Source organism: Typopeltis vanoorti, chromosome 13 (genome assembly GCF_054136105.1).
Source record: "Typopeltis vanoorti isolate ZY-2024b chromosome 13, IOZ_Tvanoo_1.0, whole genome shotgun sequence".
Taxonomy (NCBI): Eukaryota; Metazoa; Arthropoda; class Arachnida; order Uropygi; family Thelyphonidae; genus Typopeltis; species Typopeltis vanoorti.
Window position 1 is genome coordinate 13,444,806 of NC_143561.1, and position 20,119 is coordinate 13,464,924.

General features: G+C 34.7%; 1 protein-coding gene across 2 annotated transcripts in view; it reads left to right on the top strand.

Moving 5' to 3' along the window:
- LOC150099940 (putative ATP-dependent RNA helicase DDX49) overlaps window positions 1–18,882 on the top strand; it is a 43,224-nt gene extending 24,342 nt beyond the window's left edge. For both annotated transcript variants that reach the window (XM_090402798.1, XM_090402799.1), the window contains 3 exons: window positions 747–901; window positions 8,532–8,732; window positions 18,548–18,882. In XM_090402798.1, the coding sequence (XP_090258924.1) occupies window positions 747–901; window positions 8,532–8,732; window positions 18,548–18,786 (595 nt within the window). In that variant the 3' untranslated portion in view covers window positions 18,787–18,882. The remainder of the gene's footprint in view (window positions 1–746; window positions 902–8,531; window positions 8,733–18,547) is intronic.
- Window positions 18,883–20,119: the final 1,237 nt, after the last annotated feature.

The window sequence follows — 20,119 nt, forward strand, 5'->3', positions numbered from 1 at the left end:
GACACAAAGGATAAAGCAGTATACAGACTACAAGTTCCAAATTAATCAAATCTCTGGTCTGATTTATCTGATCTTACATTTTGGTTTTCTAAGGCACTACTAATTGTATCAGTCTGCCTAAATCCTCCTTTGGATCTTTTTCCTTGTCCTCTCAGCAACATCTTTTTGCTAACTTTTCCTTTCCCAGTCTGTTTAAGTGATCACTACCTTTTGATTTGCTTTGCTCACACAACTGTTAATGATATCATGTTCCTTTCTAATATCTTCAGTTTTAATGATTCTACCATATGTTCACGCTTCTAATTTTCATTAGATTTTTGTGGAAATCTGTCTCTAATCTTTTTCCCCCCCTCCCAATATTGATTATGTAGTTCAGATTGCATTGTCCTTAAATATTTTATTACCACTCTTTATCTTATTTAGCACTTTCAAAGTGATTATTATTTAATTAATTATGTAATTTATTGTCTACTCAATTTTAAAAAGTAATTAATTATAGTAAGTAATATATAGAAATAGTGGATATTAATGATTCAACATTATTCAACAATCTTTGGCATCAGAGTAGCCATACTCTCCTTTTATTAGTTGTCGTAATTTTGTTGAACTGCTATAGTTTGACTTTTGTTTATCCTTTGGCAATTTGAGATGTCATTGTTAAGATATCCATCTATTTGAACTCTTAATTGTTAACTATTACGCTGTGATCTATTGGTATGCATTAAATTTAATTTTTATCTTTTCAGAAGCTGCCAACTTTTATCAATGGCCCTTACTTCTTTGGGATTTAAAAATGTTGCACTTCATTCTATGCTATATCAGAGAGAAAGACTGGCTTCTTTGGCCAAGTTCAAATCAAACACAATTAAAATTCTTGTTGCAACTGATGTGGCTAGCAGAGGTGAGAAAATTGTTGATTTCAGTAGTGCGATTATCTTTTGTGGCTTAATATTTATAAAAATACAGTTATAGACCTCAAAATTTGCCATAAATTATGAGCATTCTTACAATTTATGGATATAATATGCATACCTCATAGTTACTTTTCTTGTAACCTAAACAAACAACCAGACATCAACTTAGATATTCCACATCTTAGTTTTCATGAACAGTTATGAAAAGAAAAATGATTTACTCTGTAAAAGGCATCTGTGATCACTACAAAGTTAGAAATCATTTGGAAACTTGAACTGTATGAATTTTTAAGGTTAAGACATTAAGATTCATTGTTGTAACATGAGAAAAACATTGACATGGAATGACATTCGCAAAACCAAAAAATCTAAATCATGAAATGCAAAACATAGAAACATAACAAAATTCATAAAAGAATAAATTATTTTTAATTGTATAGTTTCAAATCTATGGTTATTCTCAACTGCAGAGTTCCACACTGATCCAGTCGTAAGTCAAAAAGATCATAGCTCGAAAATTATGTGAATCACGAGAATTTGTTCACAATTAATATTCCTGAATGCTAAAATGTGTAGGGCTGTTTTTTTTTTTAAACTAATTTTATCCTTGTTTATAGGGAAATAATGCAATTTACAAATTATAACATAAAACTGTGTGCAGTACTGTGCTATAAAAAAAACCTGAGTGTACAATGTTCTGTGCTTAAATACTTAACCAGTACAATAATCACCTAGAAACAGATGGAGCAAGAGTAATTCTTCAAAACTGCTGTTTTACTTATTGGAAAATTCATCTGAATAGAAGGGAATTCTAGATAACCCATAAATATTTAAAATTGGTTGTTGAATTGCAGCAATGCACTCTAAGGATGGTTCACCAGATGCATAACTTGTAGAAAGTCTAGGCTTCTTTAAAAGAATGCATTATATCTGTAACATGCAGGTGCAGTTTGTATTATTCTGTCTTTGCTGAATCTCTCTATGTTGGGATCCATCTTCTGAAATAGCCAAACTGCCTTAATAACAGAGGCCACTGCTAATTTTTTCAGTGTAAACATTTTGTGGGGGTACTGTATTCCTTCTGCAATTCTGTGCTAGCTCTGTAAGAGCTTCATCTGACGTCACTTCTTCCACAGCAGCTTCCAACAAGTGCTCTATATTTTTGCAGTCAAACTCCAGATGGCTAGCAGCACCATCTTGTCTTTGAATACTGCAAATGTATGAACATATATTTTCAGCAGCCTCTTTCAAACACCATTCACACACTGCTGTTATCTCACCTCATCTGCAAGATATTATAATTCCTTCCAAAAGTCTCAGTTTCCTCACTCTCAGTAGCAACAATAGCCTAGCAAACGGATTTCTTAAACAATATGCTTCAAAGACTGTAGCTACAAACCTGGTCCATGAGTTGCAGGATTAAGTTGTTATTTGGTTAATGTGTTAATGGGATGGCTGTCAATAATTATGAGTGGTTGTAAGTCAATGACTGTGTGTGTCAATTTCTATCTCAATGTTTTTCTCATGTTACACAGTGGATGTAAAGGCTGTAGCCTTAAACAATTTGTAGAGTTTGTTTCGAGATGATTTCTAACTTTATGATGCCATTCACAGATTTCAAAAGAAAGACAGTCTTTATTATTATTATTATTATCTGAGACCTCCAGAGAGTCAAGGACTCATCAAGGGAGGCTGTAAATTACCCCTCGGCTATCATACCTTCCCTTAAATTCATTTACACTAGATGAACTCACTACCCCTAAGGGCAAATTATTCCGCTCACTCACTGCTCTCTGGGAGAAAAACCTAGTTCTTATCCCTTTCTTGACTGAGAACAACCTTAACTTCCATGGATGCCCCCGTGTTCTCTCATCATTTCAAGCATTTAGCATTTCAAATTTCATCATTTGAAATTCTATAACACCTATTCAAAAGTTTATAGACCTCAATCATATCACCCCTCTTTCTCCTATTAACCAGAGTCTGCAATCCACATAGTCGCAGTCTGTCCTCATAATCTAAATCCCATAATCCGGATATAATCTTTGTAACTCTTCTTCTTCTTTGCCCTTTCCACAGCTTCTTTATCCCCTAGGAACCCGGGAGACCAAATCTGCTCACAGTAATCCAGGTGTGGTCTTATCAAAGCCTTATAAAGAGGTAAAATTACTCCTTATCCTTACATGTCAAGGTTCGCTTCAACATAGCAATTATCCTCTGAGTTGTATTTGCAACTTTTGCTATGTGACCTTTGAACTTTAAAATCTTATCCACCAATACACCAAGATTCCTTGCCTCTTCAGTTTCTTGTAGCATAACCCCGCTAATATAATATGCCACTGGAACTCTGATCACTCCAAAGTGCTTAACTTTACACTTTCTGACCTAATAAGAATATTAGGTAATATTCTTGAACAGAGATCCCTTCTGAAGCTATGAGCAAATCCAACACTCTTTGACCTCTAGTTCCTTCTTTCACATGCTGCTTGAGAAAGTTGTCTCGCAACAATTCAATAAATTCTGTTCTTTCCTATCATGAGATTTCTCTTCTACCCAATCAATGTTTGAATAATTAAAGTCACCCATAATGATCATTCGCTTGGTACCCATAAGGCTGAATTGGCGATGCATTTCTTCGTCCCCTACAACTGAGCCGCCAGGTCTGTAGCAACACCCCACCATATATTTCATTCTGTTAACCTCCACTTCTTTATCCCCTAGGAACCCGGGAGACCAAATCTGCTCACAGTAATCCAGGTGTGGTCTTATCAAAGCCTTATAAAGAGGTAAAATTACTTCGTTATCCTTACATGTCAAGGTTCGCTTCAACATAGCAATTATCCTCTGAGTTGTATTTGCAACTTTTCAATTCAAAATTTCATTCTCAAACTCATCGCTACATGAGATTATTACCATCATTGTTTTCTTGTATTTCTATCCTAACTGGACTTAAGTCGTTTGATATCATTAGTAGCACTCCTCCTCTCCTATCTCTTCTGTCATTTCTAAATATAGTATATCTGTTACACTTGATAGCCAGGTTTCACTAATGCCAACAATGTTAGGCCACATTGTATTCAATAAAGCAACAAACTCAACCCCTTTGTTTCTAATGCTCCTGGCATTTGTGTATAGACATAACAAATTACGACCTAGCCTATTCTTATAATTAGATATGCAATCTATTTAATTCTAGAATTTTCTCTTTTCCCTTGCCAGACATACTTAAAAGGTCTGAACCAAAGCATATTTTTCCACTCCTTTGCCACATACATAACCATGTTCAAAGGCATCCATATCTTTATTGCATTTGTAGACCATAGCTGAACTTTCACACACATTTTTCCCATTCCTCCCTCTCTGCATTGAGTCTCATACCAAGAAGTAATTTCTCCAGGTTTCTGATGGCAAATGAATTCAAATGCAGGCCATCATTCTTATACAAATCTTTTCTGCCATCAAACACACCCCACACATCTAAAAACTTACATCCATATCTTCTACATAGCCTGCACATGAAATCATTTGCTATCATTGCCCTCCTTAACTCAGTACTATCATATCTAGGTAGCAATCCTACAATTTTTACTCTCTCAGATTTCTTTCTTGCTTCTTCCAACAGACCTTTCATAACTTCTCTCATACTATGTTTGTCACCATTTAAATTATTAGTACCTACCAACCGTACCATTTCTTTTTTGGTTTTCAATTACGTTTGTCACATTTTTAATTTTTGCTCATGGGAAATATTATATTACACAAAAATACATATTTTAATTTTTTTTTTTTATTGCCAAAAAGGAATTTTAGCAGTAAAAAAAATAGCAGAACTGTTGTTAATATTGAGATAAAGTGAACCAACATTGACTATATCATAAAAACATAAGCCTGTGCATTTTCTTAATGTGCATATTGCCATTAGTTGGGTTGTAACATTATTGTGTTGTTTTCCTATACTTGTATTGTAATATCTTTATCTTTATTCACTTATATCTCTATTCTTTAGCTTTATCTTTTTTCTATATTTCTAATTAGCTGTGTTCGCTTTCTCTCTCGTAACCTTTCTCACTTACTCTACTGTGTATTATGTTTATCCACCTTACGTATTTACTAGTCATATGCCTATGAACACTGGAAAATTTATTTTTAAGACTGCACCATCCAATATATCAATATTCGGCATTAGACTCAATAAAACGTTTGGTAGATCTCTCTCTCTCTTACAAGTGAAATTTCCTTTAACAAAGTTTACATTAACAGTCGTGGTTCATAAGTAACTAAACTGCGCTTTTATTGCCTTAATTGTTTCCCACTCACAAGTCTGATTATTTTTAGAAACAGTGCTGTTGTAAAATAAAGAATCAGGCAGCACTCTTTTAACAAATACCTAAAACACATTTATTTACATATAGGGAGATTGCTTTCTCTATCCATTTATAAAATCTTTAGCATAAAATTAGAACCCTTTACTTTAACACTAAATAATCTCTTTAACTCAAAAACTTATTTACTCTCTGCTTACAATTTCAACTTATTAAAAGTTGAAATTGTAAATTTCAACTTTAATAAGTTGAATTTGTAATTTTAAATTTAATTAATTAAAATTAATTTTAAGTTTAATTAATTATTAAACTTAAAATTATCAACTTCTAGTATACTCACAAAGAGGTTAGCTAACTCTCTGTTAAGTTATCTTTACAAGCTGATTATTTTTAGAAACAGTGCTGTTGTAAAATAAAGAATCAGGCAGCACTCTTTTAACAAATACCTAAAACACATTTATTTACATATAGGGAGATTGCTTTCTCTATCCATTTATAAAATCTTTAGCATAAAATTAGAACCCTTTACTTTAACACTAAATAATCTCTTTAACTCAAAAACTTATTTACTCTCTGCTTACAATTTCAACTTATTAAAAGTTGAAATTGTAAATTTCAACTTTAATAAGTTGAATTTGTAATTTTAAATTTAATTAATTAAAATTAATTTTAAGTTTAATTAATTATTAAACTTAAAATTATCAACTTCTAGTATACTCACAAAGAGGTTAGCTAACTCTCTGTTAAGTTATCTTTACAAGTTTGATATCAACTTCCAACATGCCAACTGATTCTCTTGAGGACACTTCTTACTACTATTAAACAAATTCTTAATAGTCCATCTATAACATGCTATAAGAGGAATTGTACAAAAAAATGTAACTTACAAAAGCGCTGTATCGCACATTCAGTCAAAAGCCTTTATGACATTTCTTTCATCTAAGATTTCAGGCTTCCTTCAGGAATGTCTGGCATCAGCTGTATCTTGTCGGGAAAATAGTGGGCTGTGAACTGCGACCTGTGGTACTTGTACAGCTCTGGCAAAATGCTGCATATTGTTCTCCTACGGCGAAAAGAAACACTTCCAAGCAAAGCTGCTCCTGGAATTTACATCAGCCTTTGGCTTGGGCACGAAAATCAGGCAAGGCACCAGTTAAACTTAAATGTTTTGCTTTTTACGTTTAACTGGTGCCTTGCCTGATTTTCTCCTCTATTGCACTTTCTCATAAAATTCGGACCACGGTGGGAGATAAGTGAAATAGGGAGGCTACGACTGCATAAATAAGTTATAGTGAAATAAGATAGTACGCTAAACTGTGTTCTGGTTCCTTGGTTCTGCACTCTTTGTTAATCTAGGATTCAGGGTGGTGCAGGATAATAGAAATTTTCCCTGAATACGAAAAAGGAATCAGATCCAGTATTGGAACAAAGGAATTGGTGTTGACCATTAGCAATTCCTTTGTCTTATATCCACTAGCATTGTTCTTAAGAGTGAATAACAGCCCAGAGAGAATATTTAATTTAAAAAGGGTAATTAAAGTGTTAGAGATAAATTCATTAAGTACAAGCGTATCTAGACGAAAATTTTAGAGAACAAAGAAGGAGAATAAGTAAGACTTTACAAATGGCACACTAAATTTTACAACCTATTTAGTAAATGTTGTATTTCACATTCCCTTAATTAGTCTGTTTGCAGAAAAGTGCAGAAGTGGTTATCTATTTCTGCATATTTAGTACCACTTCCTCATCTTCCCTCCTCTCAAAAAATAATCTGAACATATCAATAAAAAAAATCATTTATTTCATGTTTTACATTTATGCAGCAATTAACTTAAAAATCAGAAAAATAAAAAGAGGTATTCAGTATTGTTTTGGTTGTAGCTGTATATACTTCGTGCAAATACAGGTATCCCTTGATTATTGCGGCAATCCCTTGATATATGCGGCAAGAGTTTTGATTAACGTGCCTTTAACCCTGCGGAGCTCACAGCTGATCTGACAGATACATGCAAAATGTTTAATATAAATATTCTTACACAATTCAGTGTACAGCTTGGAGGTCATGAGTAGCTGTGCATTCATATGTTACGAGTGATATTCTGCACTGTTTTTTGCTGTTAGATTGGTTTAACACATGTTATGTAAAGGTTGGTGATATTGGACAGTAAATCGTATCTGAGAGATATACCGTGACCTCCGATTTCAGTATAGTTTTTTTTATTATTATTATTCTTTGTTCAATAATTTCTAGATTGCAACTGAAAATAAATAAACCATCATGTATTACTGAAATAGAGAGCCAAAGACTTATTTATCATACATGTCCTCTAGAAGATGTGCTTTACATTTATGGAAAATACTAAGAAAAGGTGATCTGGAGCTTACTCCACCTTTACTACAAGTTTCCCATAAGGTTGCTTATGCTTGCATCTGCCGAAACTTTTAGTTTCTATATATTCAGCACGAAACTCTTGTAATTTCTATATTCAGCTATGAAATAATGTTGGATTCAATATCCACTTAATTTATACCATCACGTATTATATTTGCAGTGTTTTTTTATGTTTCTTTATGTTTTATTGCTTGTTTGCCGAGGTCTGGTAAGTCATTTTGCTTGTTATCGTAGAATTTATGCCGATATCAAAAAAAAACTAAAACTGTTCAAACGACTCTTGATAACTTCTTTTAATAAAAAAAAAAAATTGCAGTAACTAATGTAGTTATAAGCATTTATTAAGGATTTGCTTTGCATTCATTTTTTATCTTTCCTAAAAGAGTACCATATAAAACAAATTATTAATACAGTAATCGATCATGGATGAATTGTAATTTTTACCATTGATTATTAGATTTGATTAATGCGATTTTGATATACGCGGTAACATCGAGCGATTAATTAACTGCGTTAATCGAGGAATACCTGTAGTTATGATATATATGTTGCTTACTTGCTACATCCTTTTCTATAAAAGCTCCACAAATCAGGAAGTGACTGTCCAGTAGATATTAATTTTAGAATTTTTCATCTAAATAAAAGTTTCTCTCTCTCTCTCTCACTATGGAAAATTTGTATGACTGCAAAAATGGGTTTGATGTAGTAGGTAATTTTCTATAGTGAATTTTCTTTAGAATGGCATTATGCCTGTGGGCTTTGGTCGGGACTTCTTGTTAGTCCCGACCTGTTATAATGAGCAGGTTTGCTAGAGTGTATGTTCACTATATTGAAAAGGCTGATAATAGATAAATTTACTTTTTGTCTTTAAAATGTAACTCTTATATTTTGAAATAATTTCAGGTTTGGATATTCCAGCTGTTGAAATGGTTCTAAATTACAATGTATCTTCAGAACCTAAAGATTATGTACATCGTGTAGGTAGAACAGCTCGTGCTGGAAGAGGTGGTGTTGCAGTCACATTAGTCACTCAGTATGATATTAAATTAGTTCATGCTATTGAGGAACTCATCAACACCAAGCTCTCACTTTATAAGACCCAAGGTAAGCATGGAAGATGTTAAATTAAGCTTAAATCTTATTTTTAATTATTATTTATTTATCAATATAACATAGCATGCTTATTTTGCTAAGGAGCATCCCTGTGCTTAAAACTATCATGAAATAATGCATTTTGAAACACATACCTAAGAGTTCATGTGCAGTACTTCGTGTTTCTTTCTTCATAAACTTGGAACTTAACCGAGACTACTATTATCGATAATTTGTTTAAATTTGTGAGAGCCTTGTAGCGAAATTTCCTAAGCCCTTCCATGTCAAAAAAAAAGATAAAAAAAAAAGGGAATTAGTGTTGGCTTGAAATTTGACCAGACCGTTGACCATCCTACCAAGGTTGCAGTGGAACTTGATTCGACCTTGTTAAGATGGTCAACAAATACCTCAAAGAGAAAAATTTGCTTGCACTTTACATAGCTGTTCCAGAGCTCCTTTTTTTGGTAGTGATGTGAGATGATGTTGCCAAAATATCTCACATGGTATTAAAGGTATTGAAGCAACAATGCTTCAATACCTTTAATAGTTTTCCTATAAAAAAAATTCTGTTCAAAATATTTTTGATATTTTCAATCAATGTTCCCTCTAAGCTGTGCGCACATGTTTTACAACTAGTGCACAAAGCAAAAAATATGCGCACACTAGATTTTCAAGATGAAATTAAAATTTATTAATTAAAGAAGTTCCACCTAAACATTAACCTATAAATTCTTTAAAAAATACGGTAACTCGGCAACGCTCAAGCCTATAACCTCGCATTTTTTATTACATTCTCGAAGTTGCACAAAACTTATAAATTATTAACAGTAACCCTATTTGAGACCAAAATGAAAGGGGTGTGGCTTAGTGTAATTTTTAAGCAGCATATAGAATGGTGTGCGGTTTGTTTACATCTGAGGCCTGACTCATCGAAAATTCCCAAACATGATTGGCTGATCAAATTAGTTCAAGATCATGACGAATTAAAACAATAGTTTCATAATTTTAATAAAAAATAATAATATTTTAATAAATACTTTTAAAAACTTAAATTAGAGTACAATTAAAAATATTGTAGCATTTCAAAATTCTCTAATTTTTAAAAGGAATTTTAAAATAGTAGACTAAATAATAAGATTTGTGTACATGCATTGAGATACAACCAAGTTAATTAAATCTAGCCTCTAGGCATATCTTTTAGCTTTTGTGTTGCCCTCGGCAATGTTTAGTGTTAGTTCAGCTTTTGCCTTGCCAAGTTATTCAGTGAATAGTGTACATTTGTAAATTTATAAAAACAATAAAAAACATTCTTCAAATAACAAAATTGCAAAAAACTGATGCACCATGTCAAATTCAAAGGAAGCAAAAGGTGTGAAGCGAAAACGAACTGCAACTGCTTTAAAAGTGAATGGCTGGATGAAATAGTGAAAACTGCTATGCCAAAGGCTCATGAGTTGATAAACATTCAGCTGCGTGAAATATTTATGTATGATGCTACAATTGGTGTTGTTTGTATTTATTGTCGTGATGCAAAGGTTGCTGGGGATTTTGTTAATAGGAAGAAGTTTGATGTCACTTGGAAGTTTGACTTTTTGAAATGCCATTTGCCAAGTAAAATACATCTGGATGGTGTACACAAATTTAGGCAACAAAATTGTTCATTGCCAGCTACAGGAGTACTGTGTATACTATGTGAAAGTTCAGATGACCGAGAGAGAAAACGATCAAACTCAGAGCAGATTAAAGTTCTTATTGACAGTGTCTTATTAGTTGTTAGGATGAATAACTCTTTACTTTTAGTTCAACATATTAATGGATATATGGAAAAGTATGTTCAACTCCCAGACAGCTGACGAAGCAAAAATTATGCGTTTGAATTTCTGAAAACAATCAATTTAATTGTTGAAAATGACATGTTTGAGAAAATTGCATCTCCAAATTTCCACACCTTAACCATTGATGAAAGCACTGATATAACTGTTAACAAATGTCTCATTCTCTATTTTAAGTTTAGACCTAAAGATTGTAATGAATATAAAACATGTTTTGGAATAATTCAGTTGCAGGCATGTGATGCCTCCTCCATTGTGTTAGCTATTAAACAGTTTTATCAAGAAAAGAAACTTGATCTCCAAAAAATGGTGATGTTTACCTCTGATGGAGCCGCAGTGATGCTGGGCAAATTTAATGGTGTCGCTGCAAAACTTAAATTAGAAGTTCCACATCTTGTCCAGCAACACTGTGTACCTCACAATGAGGATCTGGGGATCTGTGATACGTGGAAAGAAATTAAACTAATCAGAGATATTGATACATTAATGAGAACAGTGTATACACTCTTCTCATTCCACAGTGAAAAGACATGAATTTAAAGAAATTGTCGAGGCGTCTGAAAATGAAGCTATTGCCTTCAGACCACTCGATGAAGTGTGGTGGCTATCCAGACATTTTGCATTACAGGCAATAATAAGAAACTATGAGGGACTGATAACATATTTTGAAAAAGACAAATCAAATGATCCCGTGGTTAATTATTGTCACAATAAATTAACTAATGTGACATTCAAAGTAGCTGTTAATGTTTTAAGTGATGTTTTTGAAGAAATGGCTTCCCTGTGCAAAATCTTACAAAGGAGTAACCTTACATCACTAGACAGTCATAATTTTGCCAGAGGGAAGATTAACAAAATCAGGAATCAGTATTTAGAAGGTGACGCTTGCTGGAGTGACAGAGTAAATGCTTTGCTTAAACAAGAAGAGACTTGAACCAGTAGATACTGGGCCCCTGTTAAATTTTATAAATTGTTTATGTGCACATTTAGAGAACAGATTCCCTGAGAATGAGATACAAGAATGGTCAGTGTTTGATATCTCCTCTATTTCACATTGTGATTTCTTATTTGGTAGTGAACATGTTAATGCCTTTTGTCTTAAATATCATGATTTTCTGGATGATACTACAGAAATAATTAGTCAGTTTAATGATTTCAAATTTTCTCTACAAGAAAAAATGAAATGCAAAATGATATAAAATTTTACACAAATGGTTGTATTTGCTGCTCAAAATGAGCAGTTTTGTGATTTGGCAAAGTTGATGGATATTGGAGGAACCTTCCTTGCATCTAGTGCAGACTGTGAGTGAGGTTTTAGTCTAATGAATCAAATAAAAAACCAACTTAGAAACTTTTTAGGAGAATGTCATTTGGATATGCTAATGAGAGTGAAAAGTTACCAGTTATATGGAAATTCAATTAATTTAGATAGTGTGTATAAAGAGTGGGTGAATGCCAAAGACAGAATAGAGAAAAAATAAAGAGAAGCTAGAACTAAACAAGATGAGAATTAGTAACAGACTTATTATGAATGTTTAACAAGGTGAGAATTAGTAATGGGAATATTTTATTATGTATGTTTAAAGTTATTTGCAAAGTTAGAAAATTTAATTAAAGGCAATCAGTCACTAGTGTTATCTTTTTTTTTACTTTATTTCTTACTTCTAATCAGATCAATATTAAATACATATAAAATATTTATGTTAGCTCTGTGATTGATGTCACACAACTTAATTGGTGATGGTAATAATACACACACTTAGAATCCTGTCTAGTACAGTCAGTATCATGTTGGCCTTACATGTGCGAAGTCCCCAGATTGAGTCCTGCCCAAGGCTTGTGAATCGCGATTTCCAGCTGTTTACTGTTACTGGGGAGGCTACTGCCGTGTGTGGGAACACAGTGGGGAGTTGGGGTGACCTGGCTGACGTCCCATTGACACCAGAAGATAAAGAGTGAACTAAAATCTTTTAACTTTTTTGCTTAAATGATCAGTATGGTGACTCGTGTGGATGCGCACATACTTTTCAAAAGAAGGCAGGTTTTGCACACGCGCAAATTTCTGCGCACACTCACAGCAAAAAATTCGAGGAACATTGTCCTCAATATACTCACTATTTTTATATAATTTCCTTGGAACAATTGATAACATATTAAGTGACAGTGTCAAAATATATATTTGTTAAATCTCTTTTTATGACTATGTTTTTATTATTATTATTATGAAGTTTTTTAAAATTGTTAATTTGTATTAAATTTTGATATGCTGATGTGGTAACTCACAAGTTGTATGTCATGAGGAAGTAAACCAAAATAAATCCAAAACAATTTTCATATTTTTGTAATTCATTGTGCTACAAAAAGTTCGTGCAGTTAGCCTAGTGGCTTTGCGCTTCGCAACCATATACCTGGGGAAGGAGTGTCCCAGGTTCGATTCCCGCCGAAAACGTGAGGAACTTGAGGATCTTCCTCAGCCATAGCCAAGTTAGCCGGTCTTGTGCACGGGCAGTAGGGTTTTTTCCGCCAGTTTATCTGGCGTTTTTCATCCCACAAGCAGGCAAACTGGCCCTGTGAAAATATGCTTCTACAGTCAAAATATATCCCCCCCCCAAGCGGCAGGCTAGGTGACAGGTCAGTTGGGAGTGGTACTAACAAGAAGTCGCATCTAAGTAACATGCGGACCCTGCATAGGAAGCAGGAATAAAGCGCGTTGTGAAAGAAAGAAAGATTGTGCTACAAAAAAAAAAGAGTGTAGGAATAGCAACTTTAGGATATTAAAGAAATATCCTAAAGCTGCTATTTCCACACTATGGATCTAAGATATGTGTATCTTAGATCTATATGCACGTAGGTCATTTCCACAAAAGAATGCTGATGTTTTTAATACAAATATTTCTTGAGAGAAAAAAGAGATAATGGAGATAGGAGTAAAGGAGTTATTTCTATGTGCTACTGGTTTAGATCGTGCCAAAAAAAAAAAAACTAAGGGTATATTTATTTATGCAAATTGTGTGTTTCTGCCCAATGTTTAGGATGAAAAATGTGACTACCTCTATACTTGACACTTGACAGTCAATTACCATTATGTAGAGATACAAAAGTGAAAAACCCAGCCATCTTTATATGATACAATAAATTAAAGATGCCAAGTTTTGTTCATTTGTTTTGATGTCATAGAGATTTCTGCTACATTGCATGTGCCCTGGTGTACTGTTAGCAAAGTTATTGTGAAGTGGAAGAATGATGGAACCACCAAATCCCTTCCCCCCCCCCCAACCGGAGACCCAAGAAACTGACAAATCAGAACTGTCGAAACTCAGTCAACCAAGTAAATTGTCATTCAGCCTTAGCAATCATTGCAAATGACTTCTGCATGAACTCTGGAATTGGATGCCAGTGACAGAACTATTTGCTGGGAGGTGTTTGCCCTTGGATGTCATGGTCATACTGTGGCTCACAAGCCCTTGATTACACCTGTCAATGTCCATTGTTTTCTGCAATGGTGCAAACAACACTGTCATTGGAAGAGGGTCTTGTGGAGCAATGAATCGCAGTACACAATCTGACAATTTGATACAGGGATGTCTTGTATCAACCATGAAATTTGGAGGCAGTAACATAATGGTCTAGGGCTGTTTTTCCTGGTTTGAACTGAGACCATTGGTTTCCTTGTCTGGATCTTTAAACACTGATGCCTACCATGACATTTTGGACAATTTCCATTCTTCCTGGCAACAGTTTGGAATAAGCCCTTTCCTGTGTTAGCACAATAATGCACCTACTTACAAAGCAAGGGCCCCTGGCTGCATGGTTTGAAGACAATATAGGTAGAAAAACTGAACTGGCCAACCAAAGCCCCACCCTCAACCCTATTGAAATCTTTTGGATGAACTGGAACAAAGGTTGATTCAAGAGAATGATTCAAGACCTACTTGCCCAACTGACACTCATCAGATGTTTGCCATATTATGGAAGGAATGAAAATGATTCCACCAGAACTTAGTGGAGTGCCTATCCTGAAGGGTAATGGCTGTAACAGCAGCAAAAGGAGGCACAAATAACAATCCTGTAATGATGAAAAATACAAACAGTTGCTGTGTAGACACTTTTGGCAACATTGTATATTTCAAATCAGCACAATGAAAGAAAACAGCAAATTTTCATCAGAGATGACTTAAAAAAACAGAAGTAGAACCTAGATCTTAAAGTTATTGTCCTCTTCTGTTTAAAGTAAAATAGTCATTTCAAACAACTGAATATGACAATAAATTAGACTTCACAAGAAATTCTTGTTTTTATCCTTTTGAGTAAACAAAAATTTTGAATGTTTTTCAGTTTTCAAAAAATTGTGATGCCCTTAGAAAAGTTGCATGATTTTGCATTGCAGTAGTGATGTGACACATTATTGCAATGTAAAAGTTTTTGACAAAACAGAAGCCATTTTTACCTGTCACCTTGCAAACTTACCTTTTCCCAAAATGATTTAAATATTTTGACAAAATGTCATAAAATTAAATGTGACAAAGCTGTTGAAGAACTTACCATCAACCCCTTTTATATTATGAATGCCTTAAAAAGTGGGAATAGTGCAGTTAAAATGAAGAAAACTACTGTATTATGAAGGAGAATGATTCAAGTAATTGTTATGTGATAGTTTATTAATAAAATAATACATTCCAAGTATTTTTTGCTCACACCTCATATATAGTTCCAATTTTCTTAAGCTGTTACACCTTTTCTTCCGCAGAAGGAAGGAGACACTGCTGTTTTAGCTTTCTTTTTGAAAATCACTAGCCAACTATGCTTAGTGATTATGCCTAGTTTCTATTTCACCATTGCAGTTTGTTGCTCTGTGAAGTGCTAGTTGAAATGCAATATTCCTAAGTCTAAATAATATTCGTATGTATATACTTGAGTATTTTACAGTTGGTTTTGCTGAATTGCAGATAAAAAAAAATAGTTTCTTCCTGATCAGAAAACCTTCTTACCTGCACCACAGGTTGATGAAATCTGGAAAATAAACTGGATTTTTAAAAAAAAAAAAAAAAAAAAGTTCCTATAGACAGCAAATAAAATTGAACTTGTAATGAGAATTTTTATCATGGTGATACAGAAGTTACCATGAGACTAGTATCCATCTGCACAAAGTCAAACTTAATAATAACAGCAACATATCAATCTTCTTCTTCTTCTGCAGCTTCTCCCACTTAAGTGGAGTCACTGTTTGTAATGAGTCTCCTCCACACCTTCCTGTCTTGGGCTGTCACCACATCCAAGTTCTTCATCTTCAAGTCCTCTTCTACCAGCTCCCTCCATCTCTTCTTTGGCCACCCATGCTTCCGCCTTCCTTGCACATCCATCTGCATGACCCTTCTTCCCACATATTCGTCCTCATCACATGACCAAACTATCTCAACCTTGCCTCCTGTATTTTCGCTCCTAAGTTCATAACTTTCACTGTTCCCCTGACATAGTCATTTCTCAGACAATCCTTTCTGGTCACACCGCACATCCACTTAAGCATTCTCATCTCTGCTACTTCCATCCTGCTGATGTTATTTTTCCTCAGGGCCACAGTTTCTATAGCATATGTCATAGCTGGCCTCACTACTGTCCTATAAATTTTGCCTTTCAGATTGAACGGCACCCTCTTATCGCATAACACTCCAGCCATCTCCCTCCAGTTCCTCCAACCCGCTTGTATCCTGCATCCCACTTCCTTCTCAGCTCCTCCATCTTCTTCCACTGTTGAACCTAAGTATCTAAAGTCTCTCACCTTCCTGATGGCATTTCCTTCCAGCTCCAGATCTGTCTCCTAGCTGCCGCTGCCCATTGCGCAACACATATACTCTGTCTTACTTCTGCTCGGTGTCATACCTCTCTCTTCCAGTACTTTTCTCCATCTTTCCAGTTTAGTTCCCGCTTCTTCTCTTGAATCTACACACAGCAAGATGTCATCTGCATACAACATTGTCCAAGGCGCATCTTCTCTCACCTCCTCTGTTTCCACCTCCATCACAATATTAAACAGAAACGGACTTAATGCTGACCCTTGATGCAAGCCAACTGTTACTTGAAAACTTTCTGTCTGTCCCAAACAGGTCCGAACACTTGTCTTCACATTTCTGTACGTTTCTCGCACCAACCTGACATATTTCTCTGGCACCTTCTTCTCCAGATCAATAAATACCAGATGTAGCTCCCTTTGTTTCTCTCTATATTTTTCCATCATCTGTCGTAACCCAAAGATAGCATCTGTTGTTGATCTACCAGGCATGAAGCCAAATTGTTCCTTTGCAATCTCCACCTCCTTCCTCAATCTACCATCAAGAACCCTTTCTAGGATCTTCATTGTGTGGGACATCAACTTTATTCCTCTGTAATTTTTGGGTTACGACAGATTCTTCTCTTGAATCTACACACAGCAAGATGTCATCTGCATACAACATTGTCCAAGTATATTTTCCTGATGGCAAACTTTCATGAACAGGTCCCACAGCAGGTCAATTTCCTCTTCCCCCAGTGCCTTCCATGCCTCCACTGGAATTCTGTCGGGGCCCACCGATTTTCCATTCCTCATCCTCTTCATGGCCTCCGTCACTTCCATTCTACTGATGTTCTGCACCATCCCCTCAGAAGGCTGCCCATCTCCTCTGTGAGTCCTTGCATTTTCCTCATTCAAAAGTCCCTCAAAGTATATTTTCCATCTGTTTCTTATGTCCACATCCCTCCATAATACTCTTCCTTCAGCATCTTTGATCTGCTTCACATGTAAGATGTCCTTTGCTGCTTTATTTCTACATTTCGCTAGTTGGTAAATTTTTCTCTGTCCTTCCTTCCTTTTGTTTCTAATTGATCATACAGATCTTGATATGCAATGGCCTTCGCCTGTGCCACAACTCTCTTGGCTTCTTGCTTTCTCTCTTTGTACACCTCTCTGTCCTCTTCCACTCTTGACTCATCCCACTTCTGCTTTGCCTTCCTCTTAGCTGTCACTGCCACTTGTACATCATTATTCCACCACCAACCCTCCTTCTGCTCTCTAATCTTTCCAGATGTCTCACCAAGCACCCGATTGCACAGCTCAGGATTACTTTTGAATTATGTTTCCACCAATCTTGTACACTTTCCAGTCCATCCGAAATCCTCTCTAACACCCTCTCCCTAAAACGATTCCTCACTCTACTCTTTTAAGCGAAACCACTTAATTGTCTTCATCCCATGGCATCCAGAAGTTCTTATCTTCGATCTTATTTTAAAGTCTGCGCACAGTAGTCGGCGTTGTTGTGCTACTTGATCTGTTGGAATTACTTTACAATTTGTCACAACCTTAAGATGTTTTCTTCTAGTCAAAATGTAGTCAATTTGTGAGCTGTTGTTACCACTCCTAAATGTTATCAAATGTTCTTCCCTCTTGTAGAAAAATGAGTTCACAATTGCCAGATCAAACGCTACTGCAAAGTCCACAACCCTCTCTCCTTCCTGGTTCATCATTCCCACTCCGTGGCCACCATGCACCCTTTCACAGTCTCTATTCTGTCTTCCTATGTGCCCGTTCAAGTCTCCTCCGACAATCACCATCTCATTTTCTTCCAATTCCCTCATTTCTTCATCTAACACGTTCCAGAACTCATCTTTTTCCTCTGCTGTATAACCAACTTGCGGGGCATATACACATAATACGACCACCCGCTCTTCTCCAAGACCCAATTTCATTCGCATGATCCTGTCGTTCCTTCTACCCACGTCCAGTACTTCACCCTTCATTCTGCCACACACCACAATTCCTACACCATTTCTTCCCTCGTTATTCGCTCCAGAGTAGAACAATTTATATCCATCTCCCATTTCCTTTGCCTTTCCACCTTGTCTCCTGCACACATAAAATGTCCAACTTCCTCTTCCTCATCATGTCTGCCATATCAGTCTAATTTATTTATTTTATATGTGAAATTTATTATGTGAATAATTTCTCCACAATTTTTTTTTTTTTAGAAAAAGAAGTACTTAAAATTTTGACACAGGTAAATGTTGCAATGCGAGAAGCTGAAATCCGACTTGATGAAATGGATTTTGGACAGAAGAAATCTATAAATAAAAGAAAAAAGTTAATTCTTCAAGGTAAAGATCCAGATGAAGAGGAAAGAAAAGAAGCCAAAAGGAAAAAAATGATAGAAAAACAGAGGAAAATGAAACGAAAAGTTAAATTAAAAGAATTTTTATCAAAAGAATAAGAATGAGAGCAAATAATTTTATATAAAAATATTTTATACATTCATGTATATATGTATTATAATTCAACAGAAAATAAAAATGTAATTTCACATTGTTGTTGTTAGCTTGATTTGGTAGCAATCACAGTATGATTAATGAGTGGTATTGGCCTATTCATTTTGCATTATTGTTAACAAACTATAATCACTGATTATAGTTTGTTAACGTCTCCTGGTTATGGTTATATAAAAAAAAAGTACAAAAAAATGTTAATGTACCTGTTAAAATATGCCTAATATTATTTAAGTTATTTATTTGCTGTTATATTGTTTATAAAATGTGTTTTGATCTTTGTGTCATATAAAACAAAAGAATTACTTATGACACCTTAAATGACTGTTTTCTAGGCTGTAATTGTTGAGTATTTATTTCACTTAACCAGATCATCCTTTTTAATGTCAGAAAACATCCGATTAACCATAATCCTATTAATAACATAAGACTTTTAAAAAATAAAAAAAAAAAGGATGGTCTTTATCTTACTTTCCAAATACTCTTTGCAAATTCAAGCTCCTGATCTTTCTGTTAAAACTGACTTGATACTGTCTTACATACTGCAAGACTGAACATGAGAGAAATCAAAACATCAATAAATTTATTCAACTTACTACCAACCATACTTATTCTAAGATCATCATTAGTTCCTATATGTACCCTCAAGAATTTTATAGGATATCATGATAGTACTACATAAGGAACTTTATGTTGCTCTTAATTTACTACAATTTTCTTCCAAATTAATCTGTTGCTTGTCTAGTCTCCGCCACTGCCAGATCTCATTTTGATACTGTTTCACCATTCTGTTAAAGTAACTATTCCAACTTAAATTAGCTCTACTCACATTTTTTTGATTGTTAACAGTCAGTTTCCTTTCTAATATCTTCATTTCTCATATAGTTCTACATTTGGTGTCATCGGTTTACTACCCTAATTTTTCTCAGAACAACTCATAACTGTGGTTTTTTGATCCCCTGTTTTGCTTTTGATCTTCAACAATCCATAAGTTAAAATTTGTTTAATGCTGGCCTGTATACTACTAGTTGAGTTGTTCAGCTGATTTTACTCTTAATCCACTATTACACCCAGATGATAGTACAACTGCATCATCACCCACAGAAAAAAACCAAGACTTCTCCAATTCTTTCATAGATGACCATGGTAAATGTCCCCAACCATTCCAAATACTGAATGCCATGTTTGATTAATAACGTCTCCTGGCCATGTTGGTATTAATTTCTCCGATTGTTCTAAAAGTCTATGCTAAAGAGTTGCCTTCCACTCTATTCTGCAAAA